Consider the following 17,988-nt stretch of genomic DNA (forward strand, 5'->3'; position numbering starts at 1 on the left):
GGGATGTCGGCCGCGTCGGACGAGCGGCATGGCTTGCTGAAGAGCTTTGCCACGCTGCTGCTGCGGATCCAGCCGGACAAGTGGAACAAGTTTCTGGGCAGCGAGGAGGCCGGGGCCGTGCTGGACGAGTTCTTCAGGCAGCAGGACGTGCTGGAGCTGGTGCTGGGGCTGAACCCCGCCGGGCAGCTCCTGCCCAACGCCTGCTTCCCGCCCGCCCTCAAGGGCAAGGGCATCTACTTTGTGAAGAAGAAGAAGGAGAACATCACCCGGGAGAACTGCCGGAGCGCGCTGCTGGTGGGAGACATCGGCCCCTCGCCAGTGGAGCAGCTCATCACCGTGGTGGAGGAGGTGGGTCGCCCGCAGGGGCGGGCACCGGGCACAGGCGTGGGGCAAGCGGGACGTGCCAAGCTCCCTGCACACGCCGCTGCCGCCTGGAGACCCGCTGCGGGCCATTGTAGCCAAAACTTTAGGTGGGCTCGAAAAGAAACTAAATTAAATTAACAGAAGAAAAAAGGCCCCAGGCGCTGGCCCTGGCCTCGTGGTGGCTCCCGCTGTGCTGCCCGAGCCCCGCCGGGACAGAGCTGGGTGAAGGTCACGAGCCCTGTTTTCTCCCAGGCCCCAGCTGAATCGCTTCCTCTCTGTGGTTTTAAAAACTCAGCGTAATTCCCCCTTCCCTGTGCCCCGCAGCTGGGAAGTGTCTGGGTGGATTTCTCTCAAATTTCCCATAAATATTCCCGCTCAGAGAACTGCCAGCCCAGAGCACCCGAAAGCTGAGTCAGGCCCCAGGAGCCGCTGCCATTCCTCCTCCTCCTCCTCAGTGCCGGGGGCTTTTGCTCGTGTGCCAGGGTGCACTCGCTGCCCCGCTGCCGGCATTCCCCAGCCCGCGAGAGTTGGAAACCCACCACAGGCTGAGGGGGCTCCCGGTCACGCTGATGAGAAAATCATCAGCAAAACCCATCAGTGGCTGCAGCTGGGCTGAGACCATGCTTGGACGGGCAGCAAGAGGGGACGCTGTGCAAACCAGCACGGCTGGACACTGCCGTCTGCAATGGGAGAGCCCGACCGAGCCCCGGACCAACCCCTCTCCTTCAGGTCCTGTTCCCCCTGCTCCTGAGCGAGGACAATGTGGTGGGCTGGCCCGGGGTGGTGGTGGAGGACATCACGCGACAAGCCCACCAGCTGAAGAATGAGATGTTCGTGATGGGCGGGAAGATCCAGGGGAAGCTGCTGCTCCCACTGCCGGAGTATCTGGACAGCCAGGATGGCTCCAGCACCATCCTGGACAGGTGGGGGCTGCAGGGGCCCGGGGCAGCACAAGTCCCTCTGGGAGGGACAGGAGCTGGGACACCAGCTCGGTCCCCGAGCATCCCTGGGCACCGCCGCTGCTCAGCGGCAGAGCATCTTGGGGAGGGTCCTGCCTGGCTGCTGTGCTGGTGGAGGTGGCCACAAGCCAGCGCGTGGGGCTCCCCCGGCGTGGTTCAGGGCCAGTCCCGGTGCTGGACGTAACCCGTCTGCCTTCCAGCCTGGCAGGGCCCGTGGACATTTCGGTGCTGCACTCCATCGAGACCATCGTCATCAAGTGGTCCCACGAGATCAGAGATATCCTGAGCAAGGACTCGGCGCAGCCACTGTTGGAGGGGCTGCACCCCCTGCCCAGGGCCGAGTTCGAGTTCTGGCACACCAGGACGGTCAACCTGCAGTGCATCAACGACCAGGTACTGCTCGCCCGTGGCCGGCCAGCGGCCTTGTGTCCCTGGCGCTGAACCCCGGTGCTGAGCCCACCGCCTCTCCCCTGCCAGCTGCTCTCGCCCCGGGTGGCGGTGCTGGCCGAGACGCTGGAGAAGGCCAACAGCTGCTACTGGCCGGCGCTCCAGAGCATGTTCAAGGACGTCAGCGCCGGTAAGCCCCCGGGTGACGTGGTGGGCAGCTGCCACTCACCCCTCTGGTGAGGATTCCCTGTCCCCAACCCAGAGTTTCTCCCCCGGCGCAGGCCTGGAGGAAGCCAAGGACGTCAGCCTCCACCTGCAACCGCTTCGGATCCTGCTGGAGGAGATGGAGCAAGCGGATTACTCCCAGGTAAATCATATGTGCCAGAATAACCAGGCACAGCATGGCTCCTCATGCGGGTAGAGGCGGCGGCGCTGAGCCCCAGAGGCTGCTGTGGGTGCAGATCCACGTCGGCTCTGCCCCATCCTCGTTAGCGCGGCCGCGGCCCCGCACTAACGGGGCTCTGCTCCCGCAGCTGCAGCCCTTCGTGGACAGGGCGCTCTGCACCGTCCGCCTGCTCCGGGCTCACTGCCAGCACTACAGCGCGCCCGCCCGCGTCGTCGTCGTCCTGCAGGAGATCTGCAACCTCCTCATTGAGATGGTAGAGCCCCAGCACCCAGCCACCCCCGCCGCCTCCGGCCGCCGGAGGGGTGACACGGGGCAGGCGTGGGGAGCCCAGCTGGGGTGACGTAGGGATGTCCCAGTCAGGGGACCAGCAGAGCCCCCACGAAGGGCTGGAGGGGGTCTGGGGCAAGGGTGGGCTGCAGGCAACCACCAGAGAGCCCGTGGGGCTGGAGGGCGGCCGGGGGCAGGAGGAGCCCCCGCACTCCCTCTGCCAACGGCCCCCGCTGTCCTAGACCCGCAACTTCCTGGGCCCCGAGGACGTGATGAAGGGGCTGCAAGGAGAGACCGAAGAGACCTTAGAGGGAATAAAACTGAGCATTTCCACCGTAGAGAAGCTCTTCCAGTCCTACAGCACTTACTGCTCCAACCTGATGCCCGCGTTGCCCCCGGTGGGTGCGGGGGACGGTGCGGATCCACCTGGCCCCCGTCCCTGCCAGCCCCGCTCACCCACGGCCCCTCTCCGATTCCAGGAGGAGCCACAGCTCTGGGAGTTCCCCCCTTCCCTGGTCTTCGGGAGGATGGACTCCTTCTTGCGCAGGCTCAAGACCATCGAGGTGACAGCCCAGCGTTTCGGGGCACAGCGCCAGGGGACGTGTGAGCCCCCCCCCGCCCCGGGGACGCGGGGCTGGTCCCCTGCGAGTGGCACCGGAGCAAACTCCGCTCCAGCCCCGGGGCGGGCGGGGGCTGCGGCGCAGGCGAGGGGCAGAGTGGGGGTGGGAGCCCAGCACGCTGCGTTGCTGGGAGCACAGTGGCGTCGTCCCCACGCCCTCGGGACCAGACGGGCACCCTGGAGCATCCCTGGGAAGGATGCTCCTCGGGAGCGGTGAGCTCGCACCCGCCACGCCGGGGCACGGGGAGCCAGGGTTTGGCACCAAGAGGAGCCGGGTGAGATGGCGGTTCGTGCTCGCCAGGAGCTGTACCAGACGGCTATCGAGTTCCTGAAGCTGGAGAAGGCAGAGCTGGGAGGAGTGAGAGGAAACATCCTCGGGAGCCCCGTGTTTCAGATCTACGAGGAGGTCTCTGAACTCAGCAAGAGTTTCGCTGATTGCAAATACGATCCCTTAGATCCCGCAGAAGAGGTGAGTGAATGGCATGGAAGTGGAAGCATCTGCTAAGTGAAAAAAAGAACGGCTTGCCAGAACGCGCTGTAAGAGCTGGGTGTAAAACCGCCCCATGGCAGCACGTGTGCTCGCTTTGGGGCAGGTCGCGGGCAACCTGGGCTCAGTGAATCCTTCAGGAAGGACCAGGGAAGGCAGCGCACTGGCTTAAATCGTTTTGTTCTTGCTGGCAGCAATTGGACAAAGACTTTGCAGAGTTCCAGAAGAAGATTCAGGACGTGGACAGGCGGCTGGCCACCATCCTCTGCCAAGGCTTTGACGACTGCAACTGCCTGGCATCCGCTGTGAAGGTACATGTGTCCCCCTGGCGCGATGCGTCCTGCCCTTGGGCACGGGGGGGTCCTTGCCTGTGTGCGGGGGTGGCAGCTGGCGCGGTGCTCCCGCACCTGGGAGTGACTGTGGGGGTGTCACCGGGCCGTTCCGGTGACACTCCGGAGCACGGAAGCAGATGCCTCTTTCTCCGGCAGCTGGTGCACATGTTCGCCTCCCTGCTGGAGCGCCCGTTGATAAAGGCTGAGGTCTCCCCCTACTACTCAGCCCTGCTGGGGATGTTCGAGGCCGAGCTGGAGGACGTGAAGGTGCTGTATGACGCCCAGACCACGTCCCTGCCGCCGGGGGGGCACCCAGCCATCAACAAAAACATGCCGCCGGTGGCCGGGCAGCTGAAGTGGGCTCTGGAGCTGCAGCAGCGGCTGGAGGGGCCACACAAGGACTTGTTCGCCATCAGCCACCCGTACGTGCGGGTCACCCCCTCACCCTGAGGGGACACGGGGCAGCAGCCAGGGCAGGATCCGGCCCGGCGCAGATCCTCCCGTGCCCTGCTGCTGCAGCTGCTTCTTTATCACGACCCGGACAGTGTGATGGTCAGTGCTGAAGCTAAACTGGTGTCGGGGAAGTACGAAGAAATGATGGGACTGCTGCAAGGTTACCGCCAGAAGGTCTACGAGGAGTGGGCACGCGGCCCCGGGCAGGACTGTCACTTCAGCCTGGAGCAGCCGTTGATCCTGAGGGACCCCAGCTCTTCCGTCCTCAGCGTGAACTTCAGCAAAGAGGTGGGTGCTGGCGCAGGGGAACGCCAGCGATCACCCACCTGAATGTAAATCCGACTTTCTCGAAGGCTGTGGTGAGACATTTTGGGTTTTACTAACAAGCCTTGTGTGTCTCGCAGCTGGTCGCCGTTCTGCGGGAGGTGAAGTACTTGAACTTCCAGCAGCAGAAGGATATCCCGGGCAGTGCCGAGAGCCTCTTTGCTCAAAATAAGACTTTCCAAAAGTTTGTGGACAACCTTGATCTCATCGTTGGCTGGTACAATGAGGCAGGTTGCAAAGGGGAGACAATCCGGCTGCTTTTCCATGCCCTGAGCACTGGCCAGGCTGAGACTGGCTGGGCAACCCCCAGGGGAGAGACCCCTATGCAAGGGCTCCTGGAAGCCCGGGGAGGGGACGGTTGGGGTACGCCGGGCACGTCACCAGCACCCTGAGCCCCTGCCTGTCCCATGGCAGAGCCAAGCTGCTGCTGCTGCCGTCACAGCGGCCTCCTTCTGCCCCCCAAGCGCTGTATGGGTGGGGTGGGGACCCCATTCCTCTGTGGGGGTCCTCACCTGTGCCCGCCTTGGCTCCCCAGGTGAAGCGGAGGCTGCTGCCGGTGGAGGTCCCGCTGGTGGCGAGGGAGCTGGAGGCGGTGGACGGGCAGCTGGCCAGTGCCGAGCACACCCTCTTTTGGCACCACGAAGGTATAAACCCCTCCCTCCTTGGCCGCCCAAAGCCAGAGACCCTCCTTGTGTGTTTTGGGGGGGTCCCCGTCCCCCATCTCACCCCCCGCCCAGTGACTGCCCTCGGGTCCCCACAGCCATCACACCCAAAACGAGGACCCCCACCCCGCAGGCGTGGGTGGGTGGGTGGGTGAGGCGGGGGCCGGACAGCGTGTCCCCGCTGCCGTGAACAGCCCTGCAGTGCCCCGGCCCCGGCTGGCTGCCGTGGCGGGGGGGGGGGGGGGGTCTGCGTAACCTGCCGGGCTCAGGCGTGCGTTTTCCTCCCAGGCGTCATGGAGTACATCCAAGAGATGAGAGACGTCTTGTACGACTTGCAGACCAGGGTCCAGAAAGCCAAGCTGAACATGGAAAATATCAGCCAGCTGATGGAGGTAGCTTGGGCTGGTGCTTTCCGAGTGCCTCCCCGGGAAGCCTCCTGCCGGGATTTCCGCTCCCCCAGCAGAGCGGCGCAGCCCTGGCCTCTTCTCCCTGCAGGAGTGCTCGGCCGCTCCCCTGTTTGAAAGGAAGGACAACAAGGAGGCAGCACTCCTGGACCTGGAGGGGAAAGCAAACACCTTAAGCAAGCGCTACGCTGCCATTAGAGACACGGGCGTAAAGATCCACAAGATTGTGGAGGTGAGACGCGTCCCAGGACGCTTCAGCCGGAGTGGGATTAAGAAGGAGTGTCCCCGGCGCTGGCGTCCTGCGATGCTCTGAACCCAGAGGTGTCCCCCCTTTCGCAACCGTGAGCGGTGGGTCATGCCCGGGGTGCAGGCCTGGGGTCTCTGCTGAGGCGAGGCTCCGGGAAAGGACCACAAAACACAGCACTCGGACTCCAGAGACGCGCTGCCCCCTCGGGCGAGGTCTTGGCTGCAGCTCCTCCCCTGGCTGGTGGGGAGGAAGGTGCAGGATCTGTGCGGCAGCCAGGCAGGAGCTGGTACGTTTCCTGGGTATTTCTTGACAAGTATTAGCTGGGTTTTTTTCTGCTTGCAGGAGAATGCAAATCTGTTTAAGGCTGATAAGTCGTCGCAGATATGGCTGGACTACGTGGGATACATAGATGCGATTGTGATGGATGGATTCTTCAGCCTTGTCCACAAGTCTCTGCAGCTGCTCCTCAACAACATGGCCCCCGACGTAAGTCCAGCTTTGCCCCTGCTTTGCCCGCGCTCGGGATGTGCCACCACCTGCTGTTTGGTGGCCAAACGTGCCCATCCCAGTGCTCCCCGATGCGCCTGGGCAGCCAGTGCCAGAGGTGCCAGTGTCCCCCCTTATCCCTGCCACGGGGGACCGTGGGACGTGAAGCACCATGCGGGGGCATTGACCTGTTCCAGGCAGACGTGGCCCCCTTGTTCGAGGTGCGCATGGAGCTGCGGGACGGCAGAGTGCAGTACCGGCCCTCGCTGGAGGCCACTGACAACGACAGCTTCATGGGGCTGGTGGAGAACCTGCTCAGCGACACTTTCGCGGCCGCGGCGTGCATACCCCGGCTGCTGGAGGGGAAGCTGAGCTACAAGGTCGGTCCACGGCGAGTGGCACCTCCTGGCTCTGCTGGAGCTGGGCGAGGACGCCCGGTGCCCTGAGCTGGTCCCCAAGAGCTCTGCCCATCCCTTCAGACCCCTTCCAGTCCCTACAGGGGCTCCAGGAAAGCTGGGGAGGGACTCTGGATCAGGGAGGGGAGCCATAGGACGAGGGGGAACAGTTTTAAACTGAAAGAGGGGAGATTGAGATGAGATCTGAGGAAGAAATTCTTTGCTGTGAGGGCGGTGAGCCCCTGGCCCAGGTTGCCCAGAGAAGCTGTGGCTGCCCCATCCCTGGAGGGGTTCAAGGCCAGGTTGGACGGGGCTTGGAGCAACCTGGGCTGGTGGGAGGTGTCCCTGCCCAGGGCAGGGGGTGGCACTGGATGATCTTCAAGGTCCCTTCCACCCCAAACCATTCTATGATTCTGTGTTTCTGTGACTCTGTGATTCAGACGACCCTGGAGGAGCAGGCAGACCTCAGCGGGATGCGGGAGGAGGTGGTGTCACTGGTTGTCAGCGCCATGGCGGAAGGCGAGGAGTACAGCGCCAGCTTCGCAGAACAAGCCCACCTGTGGCTGCAGGACCCCGAGGAGTTTCTGCAGCACTTCCTCACCTTGGGTGGCATCACCAGCCCCGAGGAACTGGAGCTGCAGCCAGAGGAGCCCGTGGCCCGTGGGACCCCATCCCTCCAGCTCTTTCAGCAGGAGGTACAGGGAGGGTGCTGGGGATGCACCGGGTGCCCGGGGAGGTGCCGGCCGTGGGCTGTGACCGGCTCTCGTCCCCAGATCGACATGTGTGAGGAGCTGTGCGAGGAGGTGTCGGGGTTCGCGAACACCGAGGTGTTTGGGGGGTGGCTGCAGAGCGACTGCCGCCCCTTCAAGCAGGCGCTGCTGGCTGCCGTCAGACGTCGGGGCCTGGCGCTGCGGCAGCACCTCGCCAGCCACGTCACCAACAGGTAGGAGCCCAGTGAGCCCCCCGCCGGCGACGGGGCGCTCCCAGTGACCGCAGCCCGGCTGGGCTGTGGCCAAGGCACCACTGTGTGCCCGAGGGACGGAGCTGTGGGGCGCGGGGGAAGCTGCTGGGCACCCCCGCAGGGGCGAGTCCCTGGCAAGCACGGGGGGCAGCCGTGAGCCCCGCCGGTGATGGCCCGTGAGCGCCGCCACCTTCCTCCCAGCCTCCAGGAGCTGGAGGATTTCATCCGAGAGTCAAACGCTGGCTTGAATAAACCTCTGGAGGAGGGAGACTATGACGGGCTGGTGGAGGTGATGGGGCACCTGATGAGGGTCAAGGAGAGGCAGGTGGAGACCGACAGCATGTTTGAGCCCCTGAAGGAGACGGTTGCCCTGCTCAGCACTTACGGAGAGGAGATGCCGGAGGAGATCCACCTGCAGCTCCAAGTGAGCCATGTGGGGTGCGGGGGGCCGGGCCCGGGGTCCCCGGGGCCAGGTTGCCGACGCCGTGCGGTGCTGGCTGCAGGAGCTGCCCGAGCGCTGGGACGGCACCAAGAAGCTCTGCCTGCGCGTCAAGCAGAGCGCGGCTCCCCTGCAAGCCAATGAGGTCAACATCATCCGCAAGAAGTGCCAGCAGTTCGAGGTGCCTGCCCCGGGGCTCGGGGGCGAGTGAGCAGCTTCTCGGCAGCTTTGGGCAGATGCCACCGCTGCCCCGGGTCGTCCCCCCTGAGCCCCGTCCTCCCCCCACAGGTCCGGCAGCACGCCTTCCGGGAGAGGTTCCGGGAAAAAGCTCCTTTTTCATACACTGACCCAGATCCCTACAAGTCCTTGAACAGGGTAAGGAAGGGGAGGACGCCAGGGCCACCGCGGTCCCTGCCGGCACTGCCCGGCCACCCCCAGCTCCATGCATGCCAGGGTCTGGGGAGGGACAGCTCTGCAGCAACGACTCTCCCGTCCCCACCTCGCTGCCGCGGGGATGGAGCCATCGCTGGGCAGGGGACATGTCCCTGGCACACGGTCCCCGGCTGAGACCTCTACTTTTTCTCCATCCAGCAACAGAAGAGCATTGCCTCCATGGAGAGCGACATGGCAGCCCTGTCCAAGTCGGCCGAGCTGTTTGAAATGACATTCCCAAAATATAAACAGCTCAAAGCGTGTCACAGGGAGGTGCGCTTGCTGAAGGAGCTCTGGGACATGATCTTCCTGGTACGTGCCGCAGTCTGTGAGCCGGCATGACGGGGAGGGCAGGGGGAGGCAGGAGCACGGGGATGTGCAGAAGAGGCTTCTGGGGTGTGCGGGGCTGGTCCTCGCTGTTTTGAAGTTTCTGAGGCCATGACGAGCTGCCTGGCATCCACAGACGGGGGCGGCTGGTAGCCATCTGCGGTCGAGCACGGTGACCGGGAACCCTGGGCTCAGTGCTGGCCCCTGCGCCAGGGCACGATGCCCAACGCTGCTTCCAGGCAAGGGCTTGGTAGCAGACTGCTGCGGGCACCCGGTGCCAGCTGGGCATCACCAGCCAAAGGTGCAGAGCTGTTGTAGCTCCTCCGAGAGTCTCATTGCCATGAGAGGTGGGGTGAGACACGGGGCTCGTCACAGCGTTAGAGCAGGTCTGATGGCGTGGGGGTTGCACACCCCGGCACGGGTGCAGCGGACGTGTGGGCGCTGGGCATGTCGCTCTTCATCCTGGGCAGGAGTGCTTCTGCTGATTACACGTCCTGTGAAAACGTGTTCCGAATTCAGGTTAACACGAACATTGACGACTGGAAGACCACCAGGTGGAAGGACATCAATGTTGAGCAGATGGATATTGATTGTAAGAAGTTTGCTAAAGACATTCGGAGCTTGGATAAGGAGATGAGAAGCTGGGATGCGTTCACAGGGCTGGACAACAGCGTGAAGAACATGATAACGTCCCTGCGGGCCGTGAATGAGCTGCAGAACCCGGCCATCAGGGACCGGCACTGGCAGGAGCTCATGCAGGCAACCAAGGTGCTCCCAGCCCTCTGCCCTTCCCTGACTCCAACCCCTGGCCCCAGGGGCTCCCGAGATTTGCATCCATCAGGGGAAGCACGCAATCTGTTTTAAAAGCTGGCCATACACAAATATTTGTGTCGGGGCTTTAAAAGTGGGTGTTAATGAGCTCGTTTGGGGCTGCCTCTCTGCGGAGGGAGTCCATGCTCTGACAGTGCCGGTTCTGCTCCAGGTGAACTTCACCATGTCCGAGGACACAACGCTTGCGGATCTGCTGCAGCTGAACCTGCACAAGTTCGAGGATGAGGTTCGTGGCATCGTGGACAAAGCCTTGAAAGAGTCGGGGATGGAGAAGGTAAATGGGGCTTGGTTCCCACCCTGCTTTGCTGAGAGCCCTGCTCTGCTGTGGCTCTGGCTGTTAGCGCTCGTGTTCCTGCTCCTGGGGCTGGAGCCCACAGGCAGCGCAGCCCCCGTGGAGCTCATGCTCTGCAGGAGACATTCCTGTCGCTGCCTTGCCTTCCCGCAGGGTCTGGGACTCGGCACCGCAGAGTCCAGGTCATTTCTCATGCCCGTCTGCAGGTGCTGAACACCCTGGATGCTACTTGGGCAACGATGCTGTTCGAGCACGAGCCCCACGCCAGGACCGGCATCATGCTACTCAAGTCGAATGAAGTGCTCATTGAGACGCTGGAGGACAACCAAGTGCAGCTGCAGAACCTGATGACCTCCAAGTACCTGTCCTTCTTCCTTCAGGAGGTGTCGGGCTGGCAGCAGAAGCTGTCGACCACCGACTCCGTTATCAGCATCTGGTTTGAGGTGCAGAGGACATGGAGTCACCTGGAAAGCATCTTCATCGGCTCCGAAGACATCCGCAGTCAACTGCCGGAGGACTCCAAACATTTTGATGCTATTGATCAAGACTTCAAAGTGCGAAGCCCGTCTCCCCCCAGGCCTGCGAGAGCTCGCTGCCGGTTCGGGGAGAGCTGAAGCTTTTTTCCTCTTGCAGGAATTAATGGCCGATGCGGTAAAAACTCCCAATGTTATTGAAGCTACGAACAGGCCTGGGCTCTACAACAAGCTCGAAGCGTTGCAGAAAAGGTGAGGTCTGAGTCATCTTGAGTGTTACGGAGAGGCCTCCACCGGCTGGTCAAGGGCCAAAGGAAGAGTTTGATTTTTCCAGAGTCTTCCTCAACGTGGCAATGATTTTGCAACAAGTGAAAAATAATGTGGGGGGGGTTTAACTGCAGTTTTTCTTCCTCGTTTTCTTTTAGATTGGCGCTCTGTGAGAAGGCGTTGGCTGAATACCTCGAGACCAAAAGACTGGCTTTTCCCAGATTCTACTTTGTTTCCTCTGCAGACCTGCTTGATATTTTATCTAATGGGAACGAGCCAGCTGAGGTATGGGTTGAGCGTAAAGCGTGGGGCCAAGTCCTGTGTCTCTTGTGCAATAACTTGTTATGGCAGCCTGAAAACATTTTTCATCCTGACGGACAGAACGACATCCCTGGCACCCCCCCGCCTGAGGGATGCAGCGCCCTGGGAGCCGTGTGGGAGTTAATCCACGTGGTGATTACGCCTCTGCGCGGGAGCGGGGGTCCCTGACCGCTGCTGTGCCTCTGCTCTCAGGTGTCCCGTCACCTGCCAAAGCTGTTCGACAGTTTGGCCAAACTGAAGTTCAAGATGAGTCCAGATAAGAAGCCCCTGAAGATTGGCCTGGGGATGTTCAGCCGGGACGAGGAGTACGTGCCTCTCGACGCAGACTGTGACTTGTCTGGCCAGGTCAGCCGAGCTCCCGGGAGCCATCACTTGCAGGGACAGAGGTGGGCATGTTCCGGACAGGGATGAGCCTTTTGCTGTTGTGCACTAACGGCCTGGCAGCAGTTTTAAAATGTAATTGTGAAGCCTTTCAGCCAAAAAAAACCCACAGAAATGGGATCTATGTTACGGGGGCAGAGCAGCGCTGCAGCAACATCCGTCATATAAACCCCCTGCAGCCCCTCAGGCGCTCGCAGTGTGGTTTTCCCCGCTCTGTTGTTCACCCTCTGACCATGCTCCATAAACAGCCACGGGAAGCGCCCTGCGGGGCCGTGTACCGGGGTCTGTCCTGCAGCTTGTTACGACATGCGGGGACCCGCTTGAACGCTGCCACGGGGTCACGCGCCCGCTCCCGGCGGGGCTTTACCAACGTCCATGCCCGGCACTTGTAGGGGGGTGTTTGTGTGCATTGAGATCAGCCAATGCTCTGGCATAGGAGATGGTGGGACAGGAGCTCCCAGGCTCAGGGCAGAGGAACACGCAGGTACACTTTGAACCTAGGTGAAATTTAGGCAGAAGGTGCTGGGTGGGCTCCCTCGGTGACGTCCTGCCTGGGTGGGTCAAAAGGGGGACCCCGCAGAGTCCATCTGGCAGCCGTCAGTGTAAACTGTGCATGACCAGAGCGGACACGGGCTGGGAGCCGCCGGCTCAGGGTTTGCTGGATGTGACCTTCCAGGTGGAGGTCTGGCTGAACCGCGTGCTGGCGAGCATGCGCTCCACGCTGCGGCGCCTCATCCCCGAGGCCGTGGTCACCTACGAGGAGAAGCCACGGGAGCAGTGGGTGTTCGACTACCCGGCACAGGTGGGAGCCGCCGTCCCAGAGCAGGAGCAAGCAGAGAGCCCAGGGAGGTCCCTGAGCCCTCGAGGGGACGGCGCATTTCCCTTTACGACCACATTTTGTCCCTGCTGCAGGTTGCTCTGACGTGCACCCAGATCTGGTGGACTACAGAAGTCGGCATTGCCTTCTCAAGGCTGGAGGAGGGCTATGAGAACGCCATGAGGGACTACAACAAGAAGCAGGTTGGCATCCCTCGGACCTGAGCCGGGGCTGTCCTGCAGCCCCTCTCTGCTGCCGAGGTCTGGTCCGGGGGGGGTCACCGGGAGAATAGGCAAAGCATGATGCCATTTTTCTGTTCATCATTTCTTTCCTTCCTCAGATTACTCAGCTAAATGCACTGATTTCACTACTCATTGGAAACCTAACTGCTGGAGACAGGATGAAGATCATGACAATCTGTACCATTGATGTCCACGCCAGGGACGTTGTGGCCAAAATGATCCTTGCGAAGGTATTCGTTACGAGATGTTTGTACTGCTTTGTCTCTGGGCACTGCTGAGCAAAGATTTCCTGTTATGTTATGGCTTTCCAATATCTTCAAAGTATCCAAACTGGGTGAGGAAAGCCTGAAGAAGGAAACCACACGTAGGGTCTTAGGGGTGCACGGGAGCCGGGGAGGTGACAGCACGGCCGGGCTCCGATGAGGCCAGGCTGGGTCTCGTACAAAGCCAGACCAGGAGCGGTTTTGCTGGTTGCTGCCGAGCTCGGTGGGAGCCACGAGCCTCAGCGCAGGACTGCGCTGCACCATCGGGGGACGCGGGGAGGGATGGTCCTCGCCCACCCCCGGCATTGCACTGGGACCAGTTTGCACGCTCTCCTCACGGACGGAGGTGACAAAAGGTCCCGGTGGGTGTTTGGGAGTTCACTGTCCCGGCGGGTCAGGGTGGGCAGCGGCGGTGCCCGCCCTTCGCAGCCGCTGCTCCGCAGGTGGAGAACGCCCAGGCCTTCACCTGGCAGTCCCAGCTCCGGCACCGCTGGGACGAGGGGAAGAAGCACTGCTACGCCAACATCTGCGACGCTCAGCTCCAGTACTCTTACGAGTACCTGGGGAACACCCCCCGGCTGGTCATCACCCCCCTGACGGATCGGTAAGGATTCGTCTCCCCTCACCTCCCGCTGCCCGCGCCAACGTCGGCTCCGTGCCCGGTCCGCGCCGCCGGCACCGCTCAGCCCTGGCATCTCCCCTCCGCAGGTGCTACATCACCCTGACACAGTCCCTCCATCTCTTCATGGGGGGGGCCCCCGCCGGCCCCGCAGGCACCGGAAAAACAGAGACCACCAAGGACCTGGGCCGGGCGGTCGGCATGATGGTCTACGTCTTCAACTGCTCCGAGCAGATGGACTACAAGGTGGGGCACGGGGGAGCGGGACGGCGGCACTGAGGCAAGAGCTGTGGGGTGTCCACCAAGACAAGGGGGGACCCTCTTTTGGGAGGCACCGCTGCAGCGTGCGCCCCCGCGTTCGGCTGCAATGCCCATCGCCGGTGCCCTGAAGCTGCTCCCTTCTCCCCCGGCTCGGCAGCCGGCGAGAAAATTGTGGGTCCAGCCCCGGTACCATCCTGCGTCGCTCACTCCCACCGCGCTCCGGCCAGCTCGTGGCCCTGGGAGCCCAGGGGGGCTGTAACGCTGCGGGGCATTTCCCCAGGGAACAGCACAAACCGTAACAGCTCGAGCAGCTCCCCGCTCTTGGGATTTCTTAACAAATCCCCATGTCGCAGCCTCCGCGTAAAAGCTCGGTGTCTGATGCCCGTCTCCGGTGCTTTCTCTCCAGTCCTGCGGCAATATCTACAAGGGGCTCGCTCAGACCGGCGCCTGGGGCTGCTTCGACGAATTCAATCGCATTTCAGTGGAGGTTTTGTCCGTGATCGCCGTGCAGGTGGGTGCGGCAGCGCCGGTTGCGGTAGGGACTGGAGGAGCCTCTCGGCATTTCCAGTTCTACTGCACGTTGTCTGGGTTACTTTCAAAGGGAGGGTTTGCTGCTGGTATTTGTGTTGTGTTGGGGGGCAAATGGAGGGGAAGGGCAGCAGTGCAGAGTCTTTGGGCGTGTCTAAGGTCACGCAGACCAGCTGTGTCCCATCCCGGTGACCCATCACCCCCCCACGGGCTCTGCCACCCCCGGGGACAGGGTGCCGTGGTGCCACCAGCCCTCCTGAGCCCGGGGATCGCTGCGCTGCCGTGGCTTCGGCAAGTTGTCGATATTATTTCTAGCATTGACGATGGCACGACCAAGCCCCCAGCTCGTTTTCCGCGGGCGGGTGGTGAGGGTGAGGGGGGGGTGCAGGGCAGGGACCCCCGGGGCTGCCGGCACCGACGGCTCCGCTCGCCGCCAGGTGAAATGTGTTCAAGATGCAATTCGCGCCAAGAAAAAAACATTCAGTTTCCTTGGAGAGACGATCGCTCTGGTCCCCTCGGTCGGGCTGTTCATTACCATGAACCCGGGCTACGCAGGACGGACAGAACTGCCGGAAAATTTAAAAGCTCTGTTCAGGTCAGCGTGTAACTGGCAGCCGCGCTACATCCACAATGTGAACTTTGCTAGTGCAAATGAGGACATTTGCGTGTACTGGCCGCCCTTGTGTCAGGAGACCTTGGCACCCCAGGACAGCCCTGCTCAAAGCCCCTGAGATGGTCAGAGGCTGGGGGGAGGACACTCAGGGTGTCTAATTGCCACCTTCAGCTAAAAATCTAATTGAGAATAAGAAAAAAAGATGGTGAAGCACTGGAAGGGGTGGCCCAGGGGTGCCGAGGGATCTCTGTCCTTGGAGGAACTCAAACTGTGACTGGAGAAGGCCCGGGGGGACTGAGCCCTGCTTGGAGCTGGAGGCTGGATGAGAGACCTCCGGAGACCCCAACCGGCGTAAATGACTGCCCGAATCTCTGACGCCAACAGCAGCAGGGAACCATTTCTATTGGAAACTCGGGTGCAAATTCTTTCTGTCTGTGGGGGGCGAGGGGGGCGTGGATGTCCGTGCACAGCCCTGATAACCTGCCCTTGCTCTTCTCCAGGCCCTGCGCCATGGTGGTCCCTGATTTCGAACTGATCTGTGAAATCATGCTTGTTGCAGAAGGTTTTATGGATGCTAAGCTTCTAGCAAGGAAGTTCATTACTTTGTACACACTCTGCAAAGAGCTACTATCTAAACAGGTGATTTAACAATATTGCAAGGTTCTTTAAGATGAAAGAGTTCATTTGAATTTCAAACCTCAGGGATTGTAGTAGGATTGCTGGTAGTAACGTGCTGGCTGGCGTTCGGCAGAGTTCAGGTCTATGGCTGGACAAATTCCACTTCCAAGCTGGCGCATCATATGGCATATTTCTGCCTTCTGGAAGAAATCAAGCGGTCCAAAAATAGAATAGAATAGAACAGAGCCAGTTAAGATGAGAGCAGACAGATATTATTCATCTCAGCAGACGTGATTTACAATAAAAATGTGCTCCTAGGAAGCAAGCCAGACGGCCGTCCACCTCGTGACTGACTGGGGCTTGTCTTGTGCATAAGCTCATTTAAGTCCAGCCTGCTGGGCACCGCCTGCGTAACCTGGGTGTGGGGCGATGGACGGGGTGTTCCTCTGTAGTGGTGTTTAAAGCAGTTCTCCCTCACCAAAGGGGAACTGAAATACTTTGCTGCCTGTTGGCAGGACCACTATGACTGGGGGCTGCGGGCCATCAAGTCCGTGCTGGTGGTAGCGGGTTCCTTGAAGAGAGGGGACCCCGGCCGCGCCGAGGACCAAGTTTTGATGAGGGCTTTACGAGACTTCAACATCCCCAAGATCGTGACAGACGACTTGCCCGTCTTCATGGGGCTGATTGGAGACCTGTTCCCAGCCTTGGATGTCCCCAGGAAGAGGGACCTTGACTTTGAGAAGGTACAAGCCCTGGCGCAGCACAAGCGCCAGAGACATCCCAGCCCTGGCAGCATCCAGAGGCTCAAGGTCCATTTGGCACTTCTGGAGGCGGCCGCCTCGTCTCTGGGGTCTTGCCGAGGCCGTGACGGCTGCCTGTGGCCACCGCGCGCTCTCCCTCCCAGATCGTTAAGCAGTCCATGCTGGAGCTGAAGCTACAGGCGGAGGAGAGCTTTGTGCTGAAGGTGGTGCAGCTGGAGGAGCTGCTGCAAGTGAGACACTCCGTCTTTGTCATCGGCAACGCCGGCTGCGGCAAGTCCCAGGTAGTGGCAAAACCATCCCCGAAGACACGGATCCCCTCCTGCTCCTGGGCGAGCACATCCCATGGCCTCCCCGTCCTCTCCATGAGGACGTGGCCACGCAGACCCCAGCTGCAGCAGCCCTGGGTAGGGGATGGCAGCACGGCCAGTGCCCGTGGCCACCCCGGACCCTCCAGCACCGCATGTGCTGGGCTCAGCCCGTGGAGTTGAGCAGGTTTGGGACGGGGCTGTCCCTGGGCTGGCCGGCATGGCTGCGGTGCCAGTGAGATGGGCTGGCGTGGCTCCGGGCTCTCACAGCACCCCGGCCAGGAGCCAGCTCTGCACAGGGAGGTCTGGCGCCTTCCCAGCGGCTCTCCAGGCCTGGGTGCTCCGCAGCGGGTGGGCGCAGGGCTCTGTGCCCCCAGCTGCAGGAAAGGCTGCCGAAGGCTGCGGGCGCCCTCGTAGGAGCAGCGGTGCGCGGTTCCCCTCTCCGCAGGTGCTGAGGTCGCTCAACAGGACATACAAGAACATGAAGCAGAAGCCGGTCAGCGTGGACCTCGACCCAAAGGCTGTGACCTGCGATGAGCTGTTCGGGGTTATTCATCCATCCACGCGAGAGTGGAAGGACGGTGAGACACCAACGCTTGTGCATGTGGCCACGAGGGTGGTCGCTTACCCCAGGTGGGACCTGGCACAAACCATCTTTCAGCAGCTGCTGGTGCATAGGCAAATACCTTCATAAAATGTGACTCTATAAACACTTTGGGATGCGGTGACGGGAATGGGAAGACCTTTTCTTGGGGCTTTTAACTGGAGTGTGAGGGAGGAGAAATGTGTTTCAGGGACGTACCCAGTTCCACGTGTCCCTCAGCAAACGGGCTGTGAGTGGAAAGAGCTGCCAAGGACAAACCCACGTGTCTCTCATTGGAGCAGGTCTGTTTTCTTCAGTGATGCGTGACCTGGCCAACATCACACATAAGGGGCCCAAGTGGATCATCCTTGATGGAGACATTGACCCCATGTGGATTGAGTCCTTGAACACAGTCATGGATGACAATAAGGTCAGTGTCATCACACCCCAGGAGCTTTGCTTGCTCATCAGTTGGGGTGATCACTTGCATTTGTGCCTGGGCCCCAAGATCAGGGCATCCTCCCATGACGGGCTACTTTCTCCAGGTTCTCACCTTGGCCAGCAATGAGCGCATCCCCCTCAACCCCACCATGCGGCTTCTCTTCGAGATCAGCCACCTGCGGACTGCCACTCCAGCGACCGTGTCCCGGGCAGGAATCCTCTACATCAACGCCACGGACCTGGGCTGGAACCCGTGAGCCCTGGGAGGGAGACGGGATGGGACGGGACGGGACGGGACGGGACGGGACGGGATGGGATGGGATGGGATGGGATGGGATGGGATGGGATGGGATGGGATGGGACAGGATGGACAGGTGCTGGCCCCCCACGCGCTCGCCTGCAGCCCTGCCTGTCCCTCCCGC

General features: G+C 61.6%; 1 protein-coding gene across 1 annotated transcript in view; it reads left to right on the forward strand.

The window, feature by feature from the left end:
* Positions 1-1,185: 1,185 nt before the first annotated feature.
* The window catches only part of DNAH17 (dynein axonemal heavy chain 17), a 36,226-nt gene continuing 19,423 nt past the window's right edge, over positions 1,186-17,988 (forward strand). Inside the window, exons 1-41 of the mRNA XM_063351798.1 lie at positions 1,186-1,286; positions 1,523-1,715; positions 1,800-1,899; positions 1,991-2,076; positions 2,243-2,368; positions 2,625-2,780; positions 2,862-2,945; positions 3,303-3,470; positions 3,683-3,799; positions 3,977-4,242; positions 4,366-4,561; positions 4,678-4,824; positions 5,133-5,241; positions 5,548-5,651; positions 5,755-5,895; positions 6,253-6,396; positions 6,594-6,776; positions 7,232-7,734; positions 7,954-8,176; positions 8,256-8,372; positions 8,480-8,566; positions 8,783-8,935; positions 9,470-9,718; positions 9,933-10,055; positions 10,280-10,627; positions 10,707-10,798; positions 10,972-11,098; positions 11,327-11,479; positions 12,192-12,317; positions 12,428-12,535; positions 12,673-12,804; positions 13,281-13,441; positions 13,546-13,702; positions 14,124-14,228; positions 14,683-14,840; positions 15,359-15,497; positions 15,992-16,219; positions 16,381-16,518; positions 16,991-17,123; positions 17,428-17,555; positions 17,671-17,819. Coding sequence (XP_063207868.1) covers positions 1,192-1,286; positions 1,523-1,715; positions 1,800-1,899; positions 1,991-2,076; positions 2,243-2,368; positions 2,625-2,780; positions 2,862-2,945; positions 3,303-3,470; positions 3,683-3,799; positions 3,977-4,242; positions 4,366-4,561; positions 4,678-4,824; positions 5,133-5,241; positions 5,548-5,651; positions 5,755-5,895; positions 6,253-6,396; positions 6,594-6,776; positions 7,232-7,734; positions 7,954-8,176; positions 8,256-8,372; positions 8,480-8,566; positions 8,783-8,935; positions 9,470-9,718; positions 9,933-10,055; positions 10,280-10,627; positions 10,707-10,798; positions 10,972-11,098; positions 11,327-11,479; positions 12,192-12,317; positions 12,428-12,535; positions 12,673-12,804; positions 13,281-13,441; positions 13,546-13,702; positions 14,124-14,228; positions 14,683-14,840; positions 15,359-15,497; positions 15,992-16,219; positions 16,381-16,518; positions 16,991-17,123; positions 17,428-17,555; positions 17,671-17,819 — 6,452 coding nt within the window. The 5' untranslated portion in view covers positions 1,186-1,191. The remainder of the gene's footprint in view (positions 1,287-1,522; positions 1,716-1,799; positions 1,900-1,990; positions 2,077-2,242; positions 2,369-2,624; positions 2,781-2,861; positions 2,946-3,302; positions 3,471-3,682; positions 3,800-3,976; positions 4,243-4,365; positions 4,562-4,677; positions 4,825-5,132; positions 5,242-5,547; positions 5,652-5,754; positions 5,896-6,252; positions 6,397-6,593; positions 6,777-7,231; positions 7,735-7,953; positions 8,177-8,255; positions 8,373-8,479; positions 8,567-8,782; positions 8,936-9,469; positions 9,719-9,932; positions 10,056-10,279; positions 10,628-10,706; positions 10,799-10,971; positions 11,099-11,326; positions 11,480-12,191; positions 12,318-12,427; positions 12,536-12,672; positions 12,805-13,280; positions 13,442-13,545; positions 13,703-14,123; positions 14,229-14,682; positions 14,841-15,358; positions 15,498-15,991; positions 16,220-16,380; positions 16,519-16,990; positions 17,124-17,427; positions 17,556-17,670; positions 17,820-17,988) is intronic.

Source organism: Chroicocephalus ridibundus, chromosome 14 (assembly GCF_963924245.1).
Source record: "Chroicocephalus ridibundus chromosome 14, bChrRid1.1, whole genome shotgun sequence".
In the NCBI taxonomy this organism is placed as follows: domain Eukaryota; kingdom Metazoa; phylum Chordata; class Aves; order Charadriiformes; family Laridae; genus Chroicocephalus; species Chroicocephalus ridibundus.